This window comes from Podarcis cretensis (genome assembly GCF_951804945.1).
Source record: "Podarcis cretensis genome assembly, chromosome: 14".
Lineage (NCBI taxonomy): Eukaryota > Metazoa > Chordata > Lepidosauria > Squamata > Lacertidae > Podarcis > Podarcis cretensis.
The window spans coordinates 22,115,658-22,138,019 of NC_137183.1; the positions used below are offsets into that span (position 1 = coordinate 22,115,658).

General features: G+C 44.5%; 2 protein-coding genes across 5 annotated transcripts in view; one reads left to right on the top strand and one right to left on the bottom strand.

Annotated features, from left to right (window-relative positions):
* The window catches only part of LOC307203455 (F-box/LRR-repeat protein 14-like), a 234,344-nt gene that overhangs the window by 181,901 nt on the left and 30,081 nt on the right, over positions 1–22,362 (bottom strand). The gene's annotated exons all lie outside the window — the stretch shown is intronic.
* Positions 1–22,362, top strand: part of PCSK6 (proprotein convertase subtilisin/kexin type 6) — a 99,031-nt gene that overhangs the window by 68,000 nt on the left and 8,669 nt on the right. For 3 of the 4 annotated variants that reach the window (XM_079954231.1, XM_079954230.1, XM_079954229.1), the window contains exons 12-18: positions 382–570; positions 3,865–4,001; positions 9,250–9,429; positions 14,097–14,199; positions 15,270–15,466; positions 16,089–16,176; positions 21,140–21,243. In XM_079954231.1, coding sequence (XP_079810357.1) covers positions 382–570; positions 3,865–4,001; positions 9,250–9,429; positions 14,097–14,199; positions 15,270–15,466; positions 16,089–16,176; positions 21,140–21,243 — 998 coding nt within the window. Of the gene's footprint in view, positions 1–381; positions 571–3,864; positions 4,002–9,249; positions 9,430–14,074; positions 14,200–15,269; positions 15,467–16,088; positions 16,177–21,139; positions 21,244–22,362 lie in introns of those variants that run through there. The other variant, XR_013833213.1, reaches the window with a different exon arrangement.

Sequence of the window (22,362 nt, forward strand, 5' to 3'; positions counted from 1 at the left end):
ATAGCTGTTTTTCCAACAGAGAATTGGGAGATAGAAAGAGAAACTGGCAAACCACCAGAGCTGGGTGCCACCTCTCTAATGAGCCTTGCCATGTATAAAAGAGCTGGAAAAGATAATAGAAAGGGGCTGTCTAAATGAACGAAGGCTTGGAGCCCATTTCATAGGCTGGGGATGGGCAAACTGTAGCCTTTCTAGATATTGTTGAACTCCTATGCCTATCAACCCCAGCTAGCATGGCCAGTAAGCAGGGATAATGGGCAATGCCATTCAGCAACATCTAGAGGGCCAAAGATTCCTCAGCCCTGATTTAGGGTAAACCTATTCTGTCAGGATTCTGGACTGCTGACCTCCGAAGGCTTCCCTTTATTTCCCATTCTCTAGGTTCATCCCCACCAACAAGACGGTGCGGACGGCAACTCTAACTAACGCCTGTGTGGACCACCCTGACCATCACGTAGCCTATCTGGAGCACGTCATCGTACGGGTTTCTATTGCACACCCACGCCGGGGAGACCTGCAGATAAACCTCACCTCTCCTTCTGGTACGAAGTCCCAGCTCCTGGCTAGAAGGTGAGCCGTCACGCAGATGCCCTCTTGAGAGTTTGTAGCCCGGTTGGACTGAGGTTGAAAAGGCATTCTGGGTGTGCTCCTCATGAATGCCAGTAGGTGGTACTGGGTGGAGAGAGCTTGGATTTTGCAGGTGAGATTGCAACTCTACTAGGCCTGTTCATTCATAAGCCTATTTTGGCATTAAATGGTATGGATTGTATTCAGTTGGGGGGGTCCTCAGAGGAGACCCATTGAAATTAATGGACCTAAGTTAGTCCTGGCCATTAATTTCAATGGGTCTACTCTTGAGTAAAAGTTGGTTGACTGCAACCCTATGTAAATAAATAAATAATATAAAAGCCTTCCCAAATTACTCCAAAGTTTAATAAATTTATTATTACATTTATACCTCCTCCATTCCACCAAGAAGCCCAGGGTGGTTCTCTCCCTTGCCATTTTATTCTTCACCCAGTGAGCTTCATGGCTGAATGGGCATTTGAACCCTGGTCTTCCGTCACGCTAACCACTACACCACATTGTCTTTCTGTAGTTTTAATTTTTTAATTTTTAATACTCTTTTCTTAATCTGCATTATGCATTGTATTCTGTTTCTGTATTTCATCTTTTATGCTGGTTTATTCTTTAGTGGTTTGCATTTTGTTGTCAAGCAGAGTTGTTTCAAGGTTAGAGACTGTGAGTTGGTTTCTGGGGGGAGTTCCTCAAAAAGCGGGGGTAGACATTTTGCACTTAAAAAAATAAAGAACCAGGCAAAGGATTGAGAGGGAGGAGAGTAGAACGTGACCTGCCTCAGCAAGACTGCAAGCCCATGAGCTTCTAAAAAAGACCTGGAGTGCGTGGGTTTATTTATTTCACTAAAAAGTATTTCTTAACATTAAAAAAAAAAAATTCTAAGCAATGTGCGATGACACAAAACACAAAAACAATTTAATTACAGTGAAAATATTTTTTTTAAAAAAACCACACAAGTTCCAGTCTTATGCAGGAAAAGTCTGTGCAAAAACATACACACAGGTCCTGCCTTACGAACAAAATGTGCTCCCTGGAAATCATTTGTTAGGTGAGCGTTTGCATAATGAGTAAATGATTTCTGTTCACATAACAAGTCAACAATTTCCACTGATTCCTATTGATTCCTGACCACAGAATCTGCAGTGTGTATAAGGAGCTATGGGTGCTAATTCCTTGTGTTCTGATAAGTGACTGTTTGCGTAGTGAGTGTTCGTAAAGCAGGACATGTCTGCCTTCAAAATTCAGAGGTTTCTACACACACACACAAACACACACACACCTCTCCATCTTCCATCTAAGCAAGCAAGAGGTACCAGAGTTCAAGAGCATCTTAGAGCTCTGCAAAGGCACTTGCTGAGCTGGTGAGGGGTGTGATGTTGAGGGAGGGGCTTGGCCTGGAGAGAATCTTGAAGGCCAAATAGAGAGTCTCAAAGGGCCACATGTGTGGCTCCCACATCCAATGTCCCTCACCCCTGCTGTATAGAGAGCAGGAAGCCAGGGGGTTGCTGGGAGATAGGCAAGGTAGCCATAAGGAGGTTGGGAACCAGACAGAAACCAGGGAGAACCTCCCTCCTGACCCCTGGAGGACAACAGTAGAACTGCACCCTTTCTCCTCCAGGCTGAGTCTCTGGGGAAGAATCCCATGGCAGTTTCCTGGTGCCTCCAAGATCCGGTCCCCCCAGCGAGGGCAATGTAATCAAGACCAGGTTGCACAATATGTCCACACTATAGGTAGCCACTGAAATCCACTGGCACTTGAGAGCTGCCATTCAGCATTTTATTGATGCCTGCCCTCATTGGTCTCTACTTCCAGCTGTGCCTGTTTTGCATATTTTGCAACAGGCTTTTCGGCCATGCTGCTTTCTGCTTTCTCCCCTCCTATTAGCACTAGGTGATTTGAGAGCCAGTAGGAAACAGTGCATTTTCAGGGAATTGCATGTCCCTTTGCCAGCTGCAACTTCACGTACCGTGAACACGAGCAGGAGGCCATTACTGTCCTTTTGGATTTTATTTTATAAAGATGCTGACAGGGCTTGCATTGCCAAGTCAGGGTCTGCTAATCCGGAAAAGCAACTGATGCCCTCTAGATACAAGCTGCTCTATGGCAGCAGAGCTGAATCAAAACAGTTAAACATTCTAGGATGCATGCTGGCAGAAAGCAGCCGAGTGTGTCCAGAGACATGCATGCTGAAATAAGTGCTCGCCTAGATATCTTCTCCCACCCCACAACTACTCTCCAATTTTTTTATGGCAGATATTATTTCATTGTTCTGTTGATGTGTGAAAGGTAAAGGTAAAGGCACCCCTGACCATTAGGTCCAGTCGTGGCCAACTCTGGGGTTGCGGCGCTCATCTTGCTTTATTGGCCGAGGGAGCCGGCGTACAGCTTCTGGGTCATGTGGCCAGCATGACTAAGCTGCTTCTGGCGAACCAGAGCAGCGCACGGAAACACTGTTTACCTTCCTGCTGGAGGAGTACCTATTTTTCTACTTGCACTTTGACGTGCTTTCAAACTGCTAGGTTGGCAGGAGCAGGGACCGAGCAACAGGAGCTCACCCCGTTGCAGGGATTCGAACCGCCGACCTTCTGATCGGCAAGCCCTAGGCGTCCCTCTGTTGATGTGTAGTTGTTGGCAAATAATTGCTATTCCTTTGGTGCCAAAAAGGAGAGTTTTCAGGGTCGATGGCGAAGTCGAATTTGGAATTCTGTTCCTAGTTTTAGTCTAAATGGGTAGAATCCAAACAGTCCTACTTAGAGTAAGCATGGGGAACAGGGCCGGATTTAGGTTTGATGAGGCCCTAAGCTACTGAAGGTAATGGGGCCCTTTATATGTCAAGCTGTCCTTTGTCAACAACAAATTGTTGCTGTTTTTTGTGTTGAATATATGCTATATGGTAATTTATGGACCAGTCCATGCAGAATGTAGGCACCCTCTATATAGAAATGAGCAAACCAGTGATATTTTAGGGAGCAGCCTAGCAGGCGGGACCCATTACTTACATCATAGGAGCCTACACAACACAAAACACTGTTGCTGTATGTAGGTTTTATTTGTTTTTTATATTATATTTTGGAAATGTACATCCAGTTCCCCCTTTAATTTTTTGGGGTGCTCCCAAGAGAGTGGGGCCCTAAGCTATAGCTTGTTTAGCTTATACGTAAATCCGGCACTGATGGGGAACCTTCAGCCTGTGAGCCTAAATTAGGTGGTTGAACTAGATAGCCCACCAGTTCCCTTTGCCACCTCTTGGTGTGACCTCTTGATGTTTGTCATCCTATTAACAGACAGCACGATGATTCTAGTAATGGTTTTAAGCACTGGGAGTTCATGACTGTCCACTGCTGGGGAGAAAGGGCTGCAGGAGAATGGACACTGGAAATCCAGGATAAGCCATATCATGTGCGAAACCCAGACATGCAAGGTAAGTGCCTCTGGGTTGTGTCGTCTCTTGCAGTGAGAGGCCCAAATGTTTGGTGCAGGTGAGACATGTGACAGGCTGCCACCCTACAATTCCCTTCCCTCTTTTCTCACCCCACAGCCATGAAAACGTGAAAATCAGCACATTAAACTTAATCTTCCCTTCGGTGTTTTCATTGGCAATGTAACGCCTCTTGCGTGCTGTTTTTAGCTCTGGACGGCGCTGTTCTGTAGGTTGCGTCATACGGTATAGATCTATATTTATTTCTTGCCGGCTGAAGCTTTGCAGTGTTACAGAGAGATGACATATTAACAAGTGACGGTGTGTGTTTTTGTGCTTGGTATGCAGGCCTCTTCATTCCTTAAGAGTCGCTCCTTCTCCCTCTCCAAGATTTCTGGCCCCTAGTCTCTCCCCCAACCCATCCTGCTCCCGGTTAGAGTCATGAATGGTGTTCAGAAACATTCCCCCCCGTTAATACAAGAGGAGACAGTGTTCTCTGGAACTGGCTGCAGTTTGGGCAGGAGGCAAAACAGCATGAAATACCTGTGATACAAATGCCATTAAAAGGCCTCAAGTTGACTTTTAAACACTGAACAACGCATGTCAGGAGTCTGTGCCTTTACAGCAGGGTGTAAAAGGCTGGCGTAAGGACAGGATTCTTGTCCCTTTCTTTCCTTGGTGTGATTCTGGGTCTCCAAGCCTTGGCAGTGAATAAAGGGGCACAATTTCCTCTCCCCCCCCCATGTGATCTTTGCTATAATTTTTCATTGAGGCTCTCACAGTTGACATACCAGCTTTGGCTTAGCTTTGTCGAAGGGCTGAGAATATTCAGGGTATTTGGGTGTAGAAATAAATGGCAGTACTGCAGAGGGGAATATTGCCACCCTGGACAAAGATGGGGGTCTTTGTCAACGTTTGGACACCAGGCACCATTTTGAATCAAGATGGCGGTCCAAAATGTGACTTCACCCATTTTTTTTGGCATAGATTCAGCTGCTTCTGGATGTATCCTTGCCAAACTTTGCATGAGGGCTTCCAAAGTAGGGAGCAATGGTTTTATTCGATGCTTGGGTGCTGGGCACCATTCTGAATGAAGATGGCAGATCAAAACACGACTTTGGCCTGATTTGGCCTGATTCTCGACGCGACAGTTCAAAATGCACAAATTATGCTATTCCTTTTAAAAACACAATTTTTGGGGGTTTATTCAAATACTTGGGCTGCTCCTGGCACTCCCTACCACTTGTAAATAAGTGGGAGAATTGTTATTATTATTGATCATTGCTTTATCACTCTCCTTCTAAACCACCATCTGAAGGCAATTTGCACATCATATAATTTTAAAAAGTTAAACACAGAAAAACAACAAACACATTTAAAACAAAACAGATGTGAAACTAAAAGACTAACATGGGGCAGAAGCTCCCTGTGATGTTCAAATGTGTGCCCCGCACGCTTTCCATGACATTTTGGGATTCCATAACATAAATTTGATGGATTGAAAGTCATGAGCATCTTGCACCCAGCAGTATTACATTTCTGCACTTGGTTTAAGCAAATCAGTGCAACGTAGTCTGTTTAATGCTGCACAGGCATTTTAAATGTGCATGCTTTGCTGCTCTTCAATATTTACATTTTGTCGATCTGGAATGTGATGTTCCACTATCAAGAAGCACTCTGGAAGCAGGAAGACAGGTCTGGGCCAGGGCTGTAGCTCAGTGGTGGAGCATGCTTTACACACCGGAAGGTTTAGTCTCCAGGATCCCTAGGGTGGGCTGGGAGAGCTCCCCGTCTCCTACTCTGCATTGTTGCGCTGGCTGCAAAGGAGTGGGATTGCAACAGGGACACACAACACACATTCTCTTCCAGCCACCTGTGGCCCTTCCCCAAGCATCTACCAGCCAGACTTGGAATAGTCCCAGTCCAAGATCTTGGAGAATTGTTGCTGGCCAGTGTGGACCATACTGAGCTAGTTGGAACAATCGTTTTACCTTTGTGTAAGGCAGTTTTCCTTGGAAAAGCTACAGCCAATGATGGGTATGTAAGTCCCTTAAAGGAAAGGAGGGATAAATGGCGTACCTGCAACTTCTGTTCTGGGAATCACGCCTAAAGCCAAAATCGTGCATAGTCAAAACACATTGAGTGCAATGGTGGGTGGGATTGCCAAAGTCATTTTTTTCCAGACGTCTGCCCCCTTTCTTCCTCCTTTTTAATTTTTTAAAATTATTCTGCCAGGCATGTCAACCTGAATGTGTGTAAGTTGCAGGCTTACTGTAAATAAATTAATATAATATAATATAATATAATATAATATAATATAATATAATATAATATAATATAATAATGTGCTCGTTGTGGGTGCTGCTTATGATCCCTGCACCCACTGGGAATGAGTTACTGCAGCTTCTTTTCTGAACGCCCCCCAACATATATTAACCATGGAAGCAGCAATAAATCCCTGGGAACAGATTCCTCCTCATGCCCTTCCTGGAGCTCTTTAGAGCAAATTTGTTCTGGGCTCAGGTGGATTACTTCTAATGCCCTTGATATTTGTTTTTTTTATAAAACCCTCAAAGCCCACCCCATTCCTGAGCTTTCATTGGAAAGGCAACCCCCCTTCCCCCCCTTTTGCTTCTGTGATACCATTGCAGCACAGTCCTCACCATGTCTACTCAGAAGTAAGTCCTATTGAATTCAGTGGGGCTTTCTCCCAGGAAAGTGGAGTTAGGATTGCGGACTTGAATCAGGCTGATTGATACGTTTTAGGTTTTTTTCCTTTTAACAACAACAAAATATCATAATGCTTATGAAAAGAATGAGCAAAAAACAAGAAATTGTGCATGTTAGCAAATATTTAGCCCCCCCTCCCTCCTGAGAATGATTTAGTTCTTCTGCTTCATACCAAATATTTAAATGCTTGAGTAGCCAGCCTTTTGAGGACCATTTGTAAATCTTGGACAGCAGTTCAAGTTGCAATCTTTACACTGGAGAAGGGTGACCGCACAGGCTTACAAGCTGTCTTCCAGGGAGTCCTGAAGTCACTCAAAACTTGTCTGGAATTCCTCCAATTAAAACAAAGCTTGCCAACCTTTGGGGGCACATTTGGAATTTTGAGAAAGCACTATGAGCATGTGTCACAAAATGGCTGCTGTGGGAGTGTGAGTACACAAAATTTGGTGGGCACACTGGTGCTCACAAGCACCACGTTGGAGATCCCTCAGTTAGAAGACCATCAAAAGCAGACCAGCAGTTTTGATAGCTTTCGGGCCACTCTGATCTTCCTCAGCAATGTACATCCACCAGGGAATGAATTATATTTATGCTGTGGTGGAAGCGTTGAAGAATATGATTCACCCTTCTGTAGTTTTAAGCATCAACTGTCTCATAACTCTGCCACCTCATTCTGAGGTATGTGTCAATGAGGTCTTAAAGGATGAAGGAGAAACTAAATTGTCAATCCTTGCATTCCCTTGTTATCTCAAAAAGTCACTTATGTGTACATTAGTTGCCTCATAACCAGTGTTGCTTGGGAAATGTTGGAAACAAAAAAATCAGTGCAGTTTTGAAAGGTTCAGTCCACCATCTTGGTTCAAAATGGCATCCAGGTGTATCCAAACATAGATGAAAACCTGCTTCTTGACCTCAGGAAACATCATGCAATATTTGGTTAGAGTATCGTAAGGTTCTTCAAATTGGTTCATTCCAAATGTGCATGGAATGAACCAAGAACTTTCCAAAACATATAGTAGACTTTTGTAATTTTCACACTTATTTAATTTGAATTGATGTTTCAACCACTTTATTTGAGCATTCAAACATTTCAAAAGAGTAACACATTTACCAAGATTTCATTAAGCACTCATTTCAAAGGTAACTGCCAATTTCCTCTTCCACGTTCTCTTTTCAGAGTCATCAAGGATCAAATTCATTAAAACAGATCAACATCAGAATAGGATTAGTTCTAGCAAGACTTTTACACATCTCCCTTTTGGAGCGAATATTTACCTGAAATAGGGATCATTTTCACAAGAAATCACCCTTGAAATTAGGATGCAAAGCCGCCTTAATTTGCATAGGTGTTTTATTCATTTTAAGTAATTGTGTCCATTACAACCTTGTCAAATAATCCATTAGTAGGTCGTATCTGGGAGCATTTCCATCAGTTAAGGCAGATGACTGATTATTAACAGTTAATAGACTTAATGACCTGGATCATACATAACGCTAAGCATTGGTTCATTTAAGGCAGCCTTCCCCAACCTGGTGCCCTCCAGATGTTTTGGACTGTTAATTCCCATCATCCCTCACCATTGGCCATGCTGGCCTAGGATAATGGGAATGTAATCCAAAACATCTGAAGGGCACCAGATTGGGAAAAGCTGTTTTAAAAAATTGTTTAAACCATGGTTTGTTTAACAAAGCATGAGTTAACCATGACTGGTCCCACAGACAATCAAACAAACTATGGTTTGTTCCTCTAAACTTGAGTTGTTTTCCAGCTTCTCTTGCCTCATGCTTATTTTAAAAGACATCTGAAGGCAGCCCTGTTTAGGGAAGTTTTTAATACAGTGGTGCCTCGCAAGACGAAATTAATCCGTTCCGTGAGGCTCTTTGTATAGCGGTTTTTTCGTCTTGCGAAGCAAGCCCATTGACAGCTTAGCAGATTAGCGCTATTAGCTGTTTAGCGGCTTTTAGCGGATCAGCTGATAAGCGGCTTAGGGCTTAGGAAAAGGGGAAAAAAAGGGAAAAAACCCCGCAGGAACTCGCAAGACATTTTCGTCTTGCGAAGCAAGCCCATGGGGAAATTCGTTTTGCGAAGTGCCTCCAAAACGGAAAACCCTTTCGTCTAGCGGGTTTTCCATCTTGCGAGGCGTTCGTCTTGCGGGGCACCACTGTATTTAATGCTGTATTGTTTTTAACACTTGATTGGGAGCTGCCCAGAGTGGCTGGGGAAACTCAGCCAGATGGGCAGGGTATAAATAAATTTATTATTATTATTATTATTATTTGTAGCTTGGTGAAAACCTGGGTTGGGGCGGCCAAGCAAGCCATAGTTAAGGAACAGTGCTAGGTTCACACTTCAATGCCAAGTAAGGTAACAACAAGCCGTGGCTTAAGATTGTGGTTTGTTGGGAGTAAACAAACCCCTGGACAGGGTCCAGACTGTCATATAAACCATAGTTTAATGCACTGTTGCTTAGTGTTAATGTGCAAACCAGGGCAATATTTATGAATGCTGAATCTTTTGCAGGAAAGTTAAAAGAATGGAGCCTCATTTTGTATGGAACAGCTGAGAGCCCGTATTCCAATTCCAGCTCCCATCACTCCAGGTCAAGGATGCTGGAGATGCCATCTTCTGACATGGAAGCCTCAAAAGCGGCTTTCTTCCAAACTCAGATGGAGATACTGGAGGATGAAGAGGAATACACAGGTAAAGTGCCCAAATCCCATTTCTCTGTCTGTCCCTTCCTCCCTGCCCCGTCTCAAACTCCACTTCCTTATGCAAATAACCGGAGCTGTCACTCCCCCCACCTTGAAAAAACTAGGAGATGGTTTGTAATCCAGTACACCAAGCCCTCTTATTGCCAAGTCTACCACAAGTACTATGAATGGAGGTGGTGCTCCATTGACTTCCAAAAAAAATTGACCCTATCCCAAACTAGTACAATGTTTTGTCCATTCTCCCTTGGTGTTCAGCAAGTACAAGAATCCATTCAGATTCCTGAGAACGTTGGGATTTGGTTTCCATGTTTCTAATTCCAAACTGGTTAATCCCAAATGCATGATGCGGCCCCTACTAGCATATAGGAAATTAAAACCACATTGCAACAGGAAGTTTCCAAGCCTTTTGAGGTTATACAGATAAACTTCTGACAGGTATGGACAATGCCTGTTAAATTTCAGAATGGAATTTGATTTGATTTATTGTATTTCTATGCCTCTTTCCATTCGAATGAATCCCAGAACAGCTTACAAACAATAAAAATAACATCATAGAACATCACAAAGGCAGCATAAATAATATAAAATAATTGACGACCATCGATAAAACAATTGCTGTCTATGAAGCACTGTTAACAAAGCAGCAACTAAAAATAAGCTGAGCGTCACAATTACAGCAAAAGTCATAATATATGATTAACAAATCAATGTGGTGTTCTACAAAACAGTATTAACAACATTAACAGATTAGCAACTGAAAAGATAAACCCTGCTAAGTTTATGCATACACTCCCCACACCCCCATGACTCATTATTCAGTTCATTAAAGTACACATGGAATACATACATATAAAGTGGGGGTGCAGAAGGCCACACCACCAGTCCTTCCCCTTTTTCATGACCAGGGCATGGCAAATCTCTCAATTTCATTTTCTCGGTTTTTCAGTGTTATGCTCAGTTCTCCACATCAGCTTGCTTTTTCTTTTTTACTTATTATTCCCTCATGAAATTTCATCAGTATCGTGTTGCTAATTTATCCTAATATACACAGATCTGTATGCAGTTTGGTGTAATATGCTCAGTTTTGCAAAGCAATTTCTCCTCCTCGTAGAAAGCATTTTTGTATGTTATTTTCACGCCTTTTTGCAAACTGTAGCCTATACCTTTTTGTGCACATTTCTTCGCTAGAGGACTGCATAGCAAAATCCAGATAAAGTGTGAATCTCGAAGGATGGCTGCGTTTAAGTTCCTGTATTTGCTTTGTAATGTATGAATTATGGTGGTTTGTCTTTAAATGTGAACTGAATCAAATTTATCCCATATCCCTTCCGGTGATTGGCAGAAACCAAAACAGAATGTTTTGGAAAACAATACAAATGGCAGAATGAGAACCACAATACAAATGTACTTAATTTGGCTATCTCCTACAGAGCCCAGAATTAACAGAGGGGATCTGGCTGTGCAGTTTAGGATTTCTGATTTGTATCTCTTTGTGGGGTGAGCTCATGCACCACCCTGTGAATTATGAGGATATAACATCATGCAGCAAAGCACTATCATATGATATGGTAACTCCACACTGCATGTCAGGGTGCGCTACTAAGAAGGACTGAAGTGTGCCTTGGAAAGTGAGGGATATTTTATTCATGTACTTCTTCCATTTCTTTCCTGCCCCTCCTGAAGGAGCCCAGGGCAGCAATACATCTGCTACTCCATGCTCTTCAGCATAGAGAGGCGCCATGCAGTTGATGCCTACTATCTCTGCCAGTATATTGGCAGTGCCATCATCTCAAAGATGGAGTAAAAATGCAGTGGGGATTCCAAAATGCACCACTGAGCTGTAGCTGACCCATGCTTCAGGGGCATGACTCAGAGGCTTCAAGAAAAGCAGAGTTTCGCATCAGTGTCATGATGGACCAGGTAATGGAATAGGAGTAGCCAATGTGGTTGGCTTCCAGATGTTGCTGGACTGTAACTCCCATCATCCCTGACCATGGGCCATGCTGGCTGGGGCTAATGAGAGTTGTAACCCAACAATATCTGGAGGGCATCACATTGACTACCCCGTGTTATAGTTAGTAACTTTCCTGTAGTTTTGCTTGATCTTTAGAACCCTCCCCAGGAAAGGTGGCTTAACTACTTTCCTCTCAATCTTCAGAAAACCAGAAATGCCTGTCCTCTTTCAGAGGGGTCCCATGCATCTGTGATCCCTCTCCTTTCTTTGCAAATATGTGGGCAGCAACCTCATCCTAAGTGAGGGGTATAAAGATGTGCAGCAGCTGACACAGCCTTGCTCAACACAGCAGGGTTGAGGATCTTGTGGCCTTCCAGCTGTTTCTGGGCTACAACTCTCATCATCCTTGATCCCTGGCCATTCTGGCTGGAGCCAATGGGAGCTGAAGTACAGCAACACCTAGAGGACCACTGGTTCCCTGTCCCTGAACTGCAGCATGACAGGTGTGAAGCACCGCCATTGCCCAGAAGCCATTGCCTTGATTGTCCGGGAGTACAGAGCGCCCAGGAGGCAGTATTAAGTACGAGGAGCTACTGGAGCTGCTGTGTAGTTCCAGACAGGACCATTGCTGCTGGTTCCACTTTTGTGTCTCTATGCCTATCTTTCTATATACATAAAAATGTAAGGCTGTCATCACGCAGCCCCTGTTGGGGGATTTGTAGTGGTGCATCAGAACAGGGGTTCTACAGGGGTTTTATCAGTTACTTGAGCCTTCAATGACTGTCCGATGCCGGAAACAGGATCTTCAATTGGTTAAAGGCTGCTGTCCAGAAGAGCATCCCAGTCTACAGGAGGGAGCAAAACAGAAGGAAGGTTTAAAATGGTGGCTTTAAACAACAGCAGAGGCTTGAATAATTAAAGCAGGGATGGGGAGGCAGAGGAGCTGTGAGGAGATATAGGTTAGGTGAGAGGTAAAGGGAGAGGGGTGGGGTGGGGTGGGGTTTGGCGGGGTTTGTGGTAAGCAACACAAGCAAGGGTGGCAGTCCCTAGTAAATTTAGATGCATCTTTACGAGTGAACTGTGTCTCCAGTTTTAATCTGAGGGGGGAAATGCAACCACCCAGCATCCCGGATACCAAAAGTTTCGGAAATGCGCATGCCTTTTTAATGGCCACCTCCTTGAGACAATTAAGCTGACAAGCTGTATTGCCAGGGCAAGACATTCAACTGGCCTAGTAGCTCCACTTTAGGCCTTGTAACTCTAAGCCCCATAAAGAAATGAGCAAGAAATGTGAGTTGTTGCTGCTGCTGCTGTTGCTGGCTTGGCTGATATCCTGTATACTAATATTATGGCTGCAAGATAAATGTTAGGTTCTGTTTGACTCTTGGTTTAAACAGCCTCTTCCTGTGAGCCGAGAATTCAGGAGTAGGTGAATGGGTTTCTTTGGACAGAGCCCACTCCTCCTGTTAAAAACCGGCCGCAGATGCAGCTTTGTTGTCCTTCCAAGCTCTGCCCGCCCCTCCCCAGTGCTATTAAATTATTCACACAAAATTTATTGTGGCGTTTGGAGTCTTTTTCCAGGTGGTCTCATAAACGTTGGCAAACCCCTCAAAAATGTAGAATCGTACACAGCTGCATAGCTCAGCTCAGCTTTGAAACCTGTCCCAATATTGGACCTCTATGTTTTGTGGGACATGCAAGTTCTTCTGCTCACTTATGTCATTTTGGGCGGCGCTTGCCATAATACCCTTGACTCTTTTTGCTGGCAGTTTCTTGATTCTAGAAGTAAACAAAATCAAGCTTTAGGGTACTTATACCTTTGAGTGTATATATCAATACCATTGAAATCTGGACCCCAAGCAAGACATTTTCACAATTCAGGGATGGATTCCAGCCAGACCAAAGCATTTGCACAGAGACAGTGAAGGGTGTGGCCTGGAGACAGTCCTGGGACTCAGCTATACAGCTGCAAATAAAATGTTTCCATGCTTTTGCAGCGTTGGGGGGCACCTACCCCCAAAATATTGGGGGGTCCAAAGGGCTCGGCCCCCAGGAGCTGGTGGCCCTTCCTCCGTGTTGTTGCCTTTCAGCTAGATCTACTATTTTCTGTGCATAGACATGGGCAAATGTTTTGGAGTGGTCTGTATCTTCTTTCAGAGTGACTTAAGTTGTGTTTTCCACGAGGTTTCATTGTTTGCAACAGAACTTGAACGCCATTCTCCTGAAACTGAAGCACCTTCTATTTTCAGTGTCCGCAAATGCTTAGCTTTAGGAGCATACAGTGGCTAAAAAGCTCCCCTTTCATGCTGATTGAGCAGCTTTAGGATTTCAGAGATAGGGACCCTGCTACAGAAACAGTAATGACACCCCCCCCCGACCACTAAACCACTGATCATGATGCAGTCTGAAGCAGAGCACCTAAAGGAGAGCTAAGCCATGGACCCCTGTGCCAGGCATACACTAACTGAAAGAGCCTTGCTGGGTTTTGGCTCTTGGTATGATTATGGTAAACCTTTGGGGTTGGGGAAGGAGAGAAAATGGGTGCAAAGTATTCCCAGCATTTTTGGGTTGGTTGTTGTTGTTGTTTTAATCCTACTGGTATGTGGTACACTTGATAGAATGTACACCGGATGCAATTTTGTGGGTTGAACTAGGAGGAGTTTTATATCTCTTCTTTCAGCAGAACTGTCTGTCTCTCTAAGGTCCGTGCCATACGGAATGTGGCGACAAAGGATGCGACGGCCCCAACGCTGACCAGTGCCTGAACTGTTTCCATTTCAGCCTCGGGAGCCTTAAAACTGGCAGGTAAAGTGGACAGAAGTCTTTATCGCACATGTTAGCTTTCTGAAGGAGCAGGTGTGGTGGTTTAGTGGTGGGAGAGCTAGGTACAAAATTCCCACTCAGCCATGGGTGAGTGGCCGTTCATTGTCTCTCAGCCTAACCAACCTCGCCGGGTTGTTGTGTGAAGCTGAAATAGGGAGGGGGAGAAACCAGTACACCATCTCAAGCTCCTTAGGGGCAGGGCAACTGGGATATGAATGTAAAAAACAGTAATATTCCCATTATATCTATCTTTTCTAAAGTTAAGTTGTATTGATTTTTTAATGGAGTTAACTTTCAAGCATGCTGAGGTTTGCATCCTCATAATTCTTCCAGTTTATGATTGACATAATATATATGAAACAGGGGGTCCAACAATGAGGTGAGGAATAGGTGAGGATGCGAGCTGCAGGCCTGGGTGGGTGCTTGTCTCCCTCACTCCTCCTCTTCTGTGGCCCCTTCTGTATATTATTGATATAATAATAATATTTTATTGTTTATACCCCACCCATCTGGCTGGGTTTCCCCAGCCACCCTGGGCTGCTCCCAACAGAATATTAAAAACATGATAAAACATCACACATTAAAAGCTTCCCTGAACAGCCTTCAGATGTCTTCTAAAAGTCAGCTAGTTGTTTATTTCCTTGACATCTGATGGGAGGGCGTTCCACAGGGCGGGCGCCACTACCGAGAAGGCCCTCTGCCTGGTTCCCTGTAACTTCCCTTCTCGCAGTGAGGGAACTGCCAGAAGGCCCTCGGAGCTGGACTTCAGTGTCCGGGCTTCAGTTTGTGGCCCCCCAGAAGGTTTCCTAAAGGGAATGTGGCCCTTGGGCTGAAAAAGCTTCCCTGCCCTTGCTATAAAGCAATAGGACCCAATTGGCTTGATCCAGCAGTCTCTTCTTATGTCTCCAGAAGCCACATGTTTGCAAAGAGAACCATGCGACATTTAGATGGCAGGAAAGAACTGCGATGCTCACAGTGGAGACGGGACCATAACAACTATGCTGGTTGTGCTGGAGCCCCTCACTTTCCTTGTGTTTCTCCCCCCCCCCCAGGAAGTGTGTAAATTCCTGCCCCCCTGGTTACTTTGGGGACACTTCGCAGCGGAAATGCCGCAGATGCTACAGGGGCTGTGAAGCGTGCCTGGGCAGAAGCCAGAACTCGTGCACAGCCTGCAAACGCGGCTTCTATCACCACCAAGAGACGAATACGTGTGTGATGCTGTGTCCAGCTGGGTTTTACTCTGATGAGGGTAAGGAAAGGAAATGCTTCTCAGCTAAGGGCTGCTAACCAATTGAAGGTTTTGGTTTTGATTTTACCCAATATAATTGTCTCTGTGTTAATTGATTTCAAGTTGTGCATACTGTCAAACCCTCATTGTAGCTTCCCATCTTTAAGGAAAAATATTGAAGGGTAAGAGCACCTACAATTTGATAAACAGATACCAACCCCCTTTGTTAGAAAGGAAAGCTTTAGAAGTATTTTCTATTTCATTCTCTCTCACAGTGACACGGTATAACCAAAACAGTCTCAACAAGTTCATAATTATGAACTGTTCATAATTTGCAGCACCAGTTGTTAACATTTGTCCTTGCCCATTAAAAATATACAAGCCTTTAATTATTATGCTGTTTTAATTATTCAAAACAATGAGGTCTAGAAACTTACTAATTTAAAGTTGAAACTGATAAGTTTTGTGAGTTATTCTTTTGTCATAAAAACTAAGAATTAGTTTCCCACTTGGTCTAAAAACAATTATACTCTTAGTATTAGATTACTGTGAATTTGACAAATAAATTGCAAGAATCTGAAGCTTATAAACTGTAATATCTGCAACTGATCATCTTTCTGATTCCCCCTCTTCCCCAATAAAGGTCAGAGACGTTGTCAGAAATGTCATCAGAATTGTAAGAAATGTGTTGGCGAGATGGACAAATGCACTGTCTGCAAAGATGGATTCAGGTAAATTGCTAATGGGGGAAAATTGTGCTAGGCTTTCAGAATTTCTTCTGAAGAAACTAACATTGGACTCAGATGCCTCCTTCAGACCTAAGTCAGGCTGTGTGTGTTGCGTACTGTACGAGTTATTATTCCAAGCAAGCTGTGTTTACTTAATGTGAGTGGTCTTGATCTGTACACTTCTAATGAAGGCGTGTCTAATATACCTTACTGAGCATGAAGATTCACCCTATAGTTTTTGCTCTGTGCTGAAACTGTCTGCTTAAGAGAACAGAGGTCCCACCACTTTCCTCCAGCGAAACCCACTCTTTAGCGCTGAATTGGAGCAAATGTCAGTTGGGTTTTCCGCAGACTGACGTTTGCTCCGATTCAGTGCTAAAGAGCAGGTTTTCCTGGGGAAAGCAGCAGGGTGAATGGAAAACCACACGGCTTCGTTCTTTCTAAGCACGAGACAAGCAGAAGCGAGCACAAGTCCTGAATGAGGATCTTTCAGAAATGATTTGAGAAACTTTCCTTGATTAGCCTTGGCTAACTGATTGAGCTGCAAACATTTTTACACCCCCGCCCCCCAAATCCACCATGTTGCTACAATATAAATAGCATGATCCCAGAACATATTTTATTTTGTTAAAGGTGATGTAGGGGAAGTCTAGCAATCAGCTGTGCAACCTTGGTTTAAACCAGTGTTTCCCAAACTTGGGTTGCCATCTGTATTTGGACTACAACTCCCATCATCCCTAGCTAGCAAGACCAGTGGGCAGGGGTGATAGGAATTGTAGTCCCAAAACCGCTGGAGACCCAGGTTTGGGAATCACTGGTTTAAACCTAAGTGCTATTGGGAAGCGGGGCATCTAGTTTGAGGCTTTTTAGTTTAGAGAAAAGGTGAGTAAGATGATACTGTATAATAATATGTATTAGCTTTGTGGAGAAAGTAGAAATGTGGAGAAAGTAGAAAAGAGAAAAGTCTTCCTCAAAATACTAGAACTCACTGGGGACAGCCAACAAAACTGAATATTGGAAGATCCAGGTCAAAGAAGCTGCAGCAAATAAATAAGAGCTATAGATTCATGGCTAACTACAACAAGTTAAGACATTGATCCAATGAGTGACACAGACACCCCGCCTTGTACCTTCATTTTGAAGAGTGGGCAGGTGTAGAACGTAGCACAGAAAGCGGCCCAGTCCAAGGACTGGGCAAGCAGACAGACACTCCTTTGAGTGGGTTGGGCTTATCCTTGTCTCTGTGTCCTTGGAGTTGGCTCTCAGGTATCTCCTCCTCTGAAGGAAGCCTCTCACGGACAGGAGGGGGTGCCAAGGGTGGCTTCTCAGTAGGATGCATTTGACTAGGGCTGTCTAGCCCCGCAGGAGAAAAACACTCCTCTGCCAATTTGCTTGGACCTTCCCCTAGTCCCAACTCTCCTTTCCCCAGACTACTGGCCTCTTCTCCAGACTCAGGCACGTCTTGGGGTCCCGATTCCACCCTCCCCATTCTGCCAGGACCCCTCCCCAGGGTCATCCTGAGCCCCTCCTCCTAGACAACTTCACAGGACTCAGGGCAATACCTCCCTCAAAACGGAATCTCTATTGAAAGATTAGTTTCTTTATAATCCCCATTTGGTTTTCTTCTCCCTTGCCTTCTCCAGTAATAAAGTTCCATCTAGCCTTCATGAGGAAAATGATACACGGCGACTCGGAGTGGATTTAGGAAGATGGGTCCCACTGATAGGTTTCCCCCCGGGAAAGAAGCGGAACTTAAAATGTCAAACACCAGAAGCTTTATCTGAACAATTTGTTCAAGCGGGAGCCCCAAGGCCACCTCAAGCAGGTGCGCATCTGTGTTGCTTCACTGCAGAGCCCAAGGCCTCCTTGCCTGATTCATTTATAGGGCAGTAATTGGTCTGAAGTGACTGCTTCAATAACGGCACTTTGGCTAAAGTGGAAAATTGCAAGTTGCCTCCAAAGATTATCTACTTCCTAGGAAAGGGGGAAAAGTATCTTTTTATTGTCCGCTAACTTCCTTAAGCTGCTCCCCCAAAATCATGGCTTGTCACCTTGAAGAGCATTTTGCCAGCAACGTTTCTGTCTCTGCTTATTAAAAAAAGAAAAATCTTCCAGGGTGAAACCAAGAGATGTTTACAGGGATGGTTCAGCTGTAAATCAGGCTCACTGAGGAAGTGCATATGGACTTGAGGAATCTGTCTCCATATCTCTATAAGTAATGATGGCCTGGTCTTGAACTTGATCATTCTGTAGAGTTTGGGCCTTTTTGCCTCAAAAACATCACTTTATTTTTAAATGGCAGGCTGGTGTGATGAAAAACTTCGACCAGGTCTGGGGTACTTTTTGGCCCTTCAGTGGTTGCTGAACTACAGCTCCCAGCAGCCCCAGCAAGCATGGACAGTGGACAGAGATGATGGGAGTTGTGGTTTTGCAATATCTAGAGAGCCAAACGTTTCCCACACCTGGCTTAGACCAAGGACGATAGCTCTTCATGTAGTGGATATTGTGTGAGACTGGAGACAGATGGGATCTGGGTTCAAATCCCCACTGAGCTGTATGTGTGACCACCAAGAGTGGGACTAATTAGTATAACCCCACTTCCCCTTCATGCATTGACAGAAAGTGTGTGGCATTCATATAACTCAGTACTCTATCTACACCAGGCATAGGCAAACTTGGCCCTCCAGATGTTTTGGGACTACAATTCCCATCATCCGTTCTGTTAGCTAGGGATGATGGGAGTTGTAGTCCCAAAACATCTGAAGGGCCGAGTTTGCCTATGCCTGGTTTACACTGACTGGCAGTGGTTCTCAAGGGAGGGAGTTTTGTCCCAGCTCTACCCAGAGATGCCCAGGATTTAACTCTGGACCTTCTGCATGCAAACCAAATGTTTTACTACTGAATTGCAGTGTTTGCCTTGGAGTATCTTTCAGGGATACCTGACTCTTGTGCCATTGGAGCATGTTAAAGTGTTGAGACATCTACAAAGCTTGATGAGATCATAGCTGCTAAAAGTAATCAAGAAGGGGGCGTTTCTCACGCAATTCATCATCTGCACAAATATATGAGTGCATGGCTAGGCGCAGGAGTCTTAATAAGTATTGGTCAGTGAGTTTGTGCTGGTCAGGCTGATGGGAGTTGGTCCAAAACATCTGGAGGCCACCAAGTTGGCGAAGGCTGGTATACGGACTGTGGCACCTGGCAAAAGTGCAAGCACCACTGCAGAAATGGTTGCATGCTACACAGCGGCATAGAGAAAATTAGCAGGCCTTTGCACGTGATGAAGGACCAACCTACATATAACACAATGAGGAGCAAACATTTGCAATTTCCACTCATGTTTCGGTTTTGGTTGGAATTCTCCGACATCTGTATGGCTAACGCATCATGTAGCTCAGCTCTTAGCCAACCAAACACTGCCAAAGAGCATGCGCTTCTAACAGTAGGATACATCCGTTGGTTCAGGAGCAATTTTCCATCACCCCAGGATTGTTCATGACTTCATCTGTGTAGAAATGATCACGTTTTGTGGGGAGAGGATAAGTGAGACTGAGTCCACTGGCCATGCCCCAAGCAGCACTACCAGATCTTCATATGCTGCAGATATATAAGCAGAGCTTGTTGTTTGGTTTGGGTAGATAGGTAGATGTTGCAGGATGGACCTTTTGGCCGTGATCCTATTCTGTTTCCTTGCCTCCATTTCCCCATGGGTGATTGCATGAACAATTCTATAGCTTTCCTTTATCTGTACTCAGTGGCTTTGCCAAAGGAACAGTTGACCTCAGCTGGATGTTAGTAGCTCCACTAATGAATGGTTGGATGAAATTCCATGGTCTGCTAGGTTAGATGACCTTGGATAGTTTAAAAGTTATTCAAGGGACCTTTCTAACATTTCAGCCCCAATCACATCAAGGCACAGCAACCTCTTACATAAGAAAGGGTCACTGCTGGAGAAATTACAAAAAGGCAGCCAAAAGCTAGGAACCATTTATTACTAAAGTTTCTGTGGGTTGTTCATGATGAAGATCTTCAGAGAGTCAGGCTTGACTGCCCAGATATGGATATGAAAAAACATTGCCCATTCCTCTAAGTTTGAAAGCTTTTTTTTTTTTTTAAGGCAGTAGTTCCTCTGCTCCCCAAAAAGGAAATTAATTTCTGTTGTGCTGCTAGCTCTGTTTCAGCTGCCTCTAAAGACACTGTCAGCAATGCTCTTCAGAACAGCCAGCTGGCCATTTTTGTGCCCACCCACCCCCCACCCATAATTGCACTTTAAAAAATAAAATCTTTATTGCTTTGAGTTGGGTAGGTTGAGCTGGGCAGAAGAGGCAATATTGCAATAGCAGGTAGAGAGATGTCCAGAGACCCAAACCTTAATAGGATAGAAGTTGTACCGGTTCCTGCAGAAAAAGCAATTGTCGTCTGCCAGAGGCAGTCTGCCTTTGAATACCAGTTCCTGAGTACTACAGCTGGGGAGAGTTGCTGTTGCACTCGGGTCCTGCTTGTGGGCATCTGATTGGCCACGGTGAGAACAGGATGCAGGGAGTGTGTGCATATTTCTAGGCTTCAGTGCTAGTGTGGACCCTCCCAGACCCCTTGGTTTTTATCTGGGACCCTCCTTTAGGTGCACCCTTTAAGGGACAGGGCCTTTTCTGTGGCGACCCTGCTTTGGAATGCTTTCCCCAATGAGGTCTGCCTGTTACCATCATTAGCATCCTTTCAGTGCCAGGTAAAAACTTCTCTCTTCTCCCAGACAGCTTTACAGTGATTTTGCTGTCTATTATTCTACATTTTGCTGCTGTTTTATGTCTTATTATTGTATGGCCTTTGTTGCAATGCATTGTCTTTTATTTTACATTGTGTTTTGCACTCTTAAAATTTTGTAACCCTCCTTGGGCACTCCAAACGTGCCAGTCAACCATGAGATTGAAATGGCATTGATGATGACCTCCACTGCTTTCCTCCACAGCCTTGTAGACAATAGCTGCGTTACAGGATGCAGGCCGGGCATGTACTTGATCAAGGAGCCAGTACGATGTGAGGGATGCCAGTCAAACTGCCGGACATGTGTGGGTATGTTGTGTGAAGTAGTTAAAAGAGGCAGGTAGTACGTGGGAAACATCAGCTTGTTGATCTGAATTGTTGCAAGCTTTGCATGTCCTTCACTGCAGAGAGGAAAAAAGCCCAGCCTGCAGGAGTTGCAGAAATGCAAGCTACTGGGTGTGTGGCTCCACCAACAAAGGAGTATTGTCCTGGTTGGTCCTTGGCTTCTTCTCTTCTTGGGCCAATTCACATATGATCCCAAACCATGGTTTGGTTTTACTGTAAGCCAGCCTATAGGCCCATGCTTTTTTTGACTCCCTGGGTCATGGGCAACCAGTTCCTTGGCTTCCATTTCTTGTTTGGAGTGCAGGCACAAACCATAGCTGATTAAATGTAATGGCAAATGTATGGTTTGCTATGGACCAGGAAGCTAGCTAGGGCTGATGGGAGTTGTAGTACAAAGCATTTGAAGGGCACCAAGTTGAGGGGAGGCTGCTCTAGTGCCTATGTTGGAAGGAGCTGTCCCTAATACATTGGGCCAGTTGAAGCACGTCAAGCTGTCACTCAGAATTTTTTGTGCTGGCTGGGGTTGTAGACCAAAACATCCAGAGAGGACCAGAGAGGTTGTGGGAGGCTGTTTTAGACTGAAAAGGCAATGGGGTTTCTAAATGGGAAAATAGGTCTCTGCCTTCAGATTCTTATTTCTAAGGATTGCATCCAGCTAAGATCTACTCAAAGTAGATTAACTGAAAATAATGAACCTAAGTTAATCATATCCATTAATTTCAATGGATCTACTCTTGAGTAAAACTAGGATTGGGTACAACCCCAAATAGTCCTAGGCCCTCTTCACACACCTTCTAGTTTGCCAGCTCACAAGAAAAAACAGCCAACTCTTCATATTTAAACCACAGAAAATTTCCACAATCCAACTGGATTTTGCTCTGCCAGGCCAGCATCACACGTGGGCATGGCTGGGCAGAGGGGCCACTGACAAGAGCCCCCTGCACCTGTTGCAGTGTGAATGTAGACTCACTGGGGAACAAGGGGGAGGGTTGTGCTGCCCGAGGGCCCACCAGAACCTACTCTCTGTTGTGCAGTTTGTAAATCAAAAGGTGCGTTCAATGTAACATTACTTGAACAAAGCTA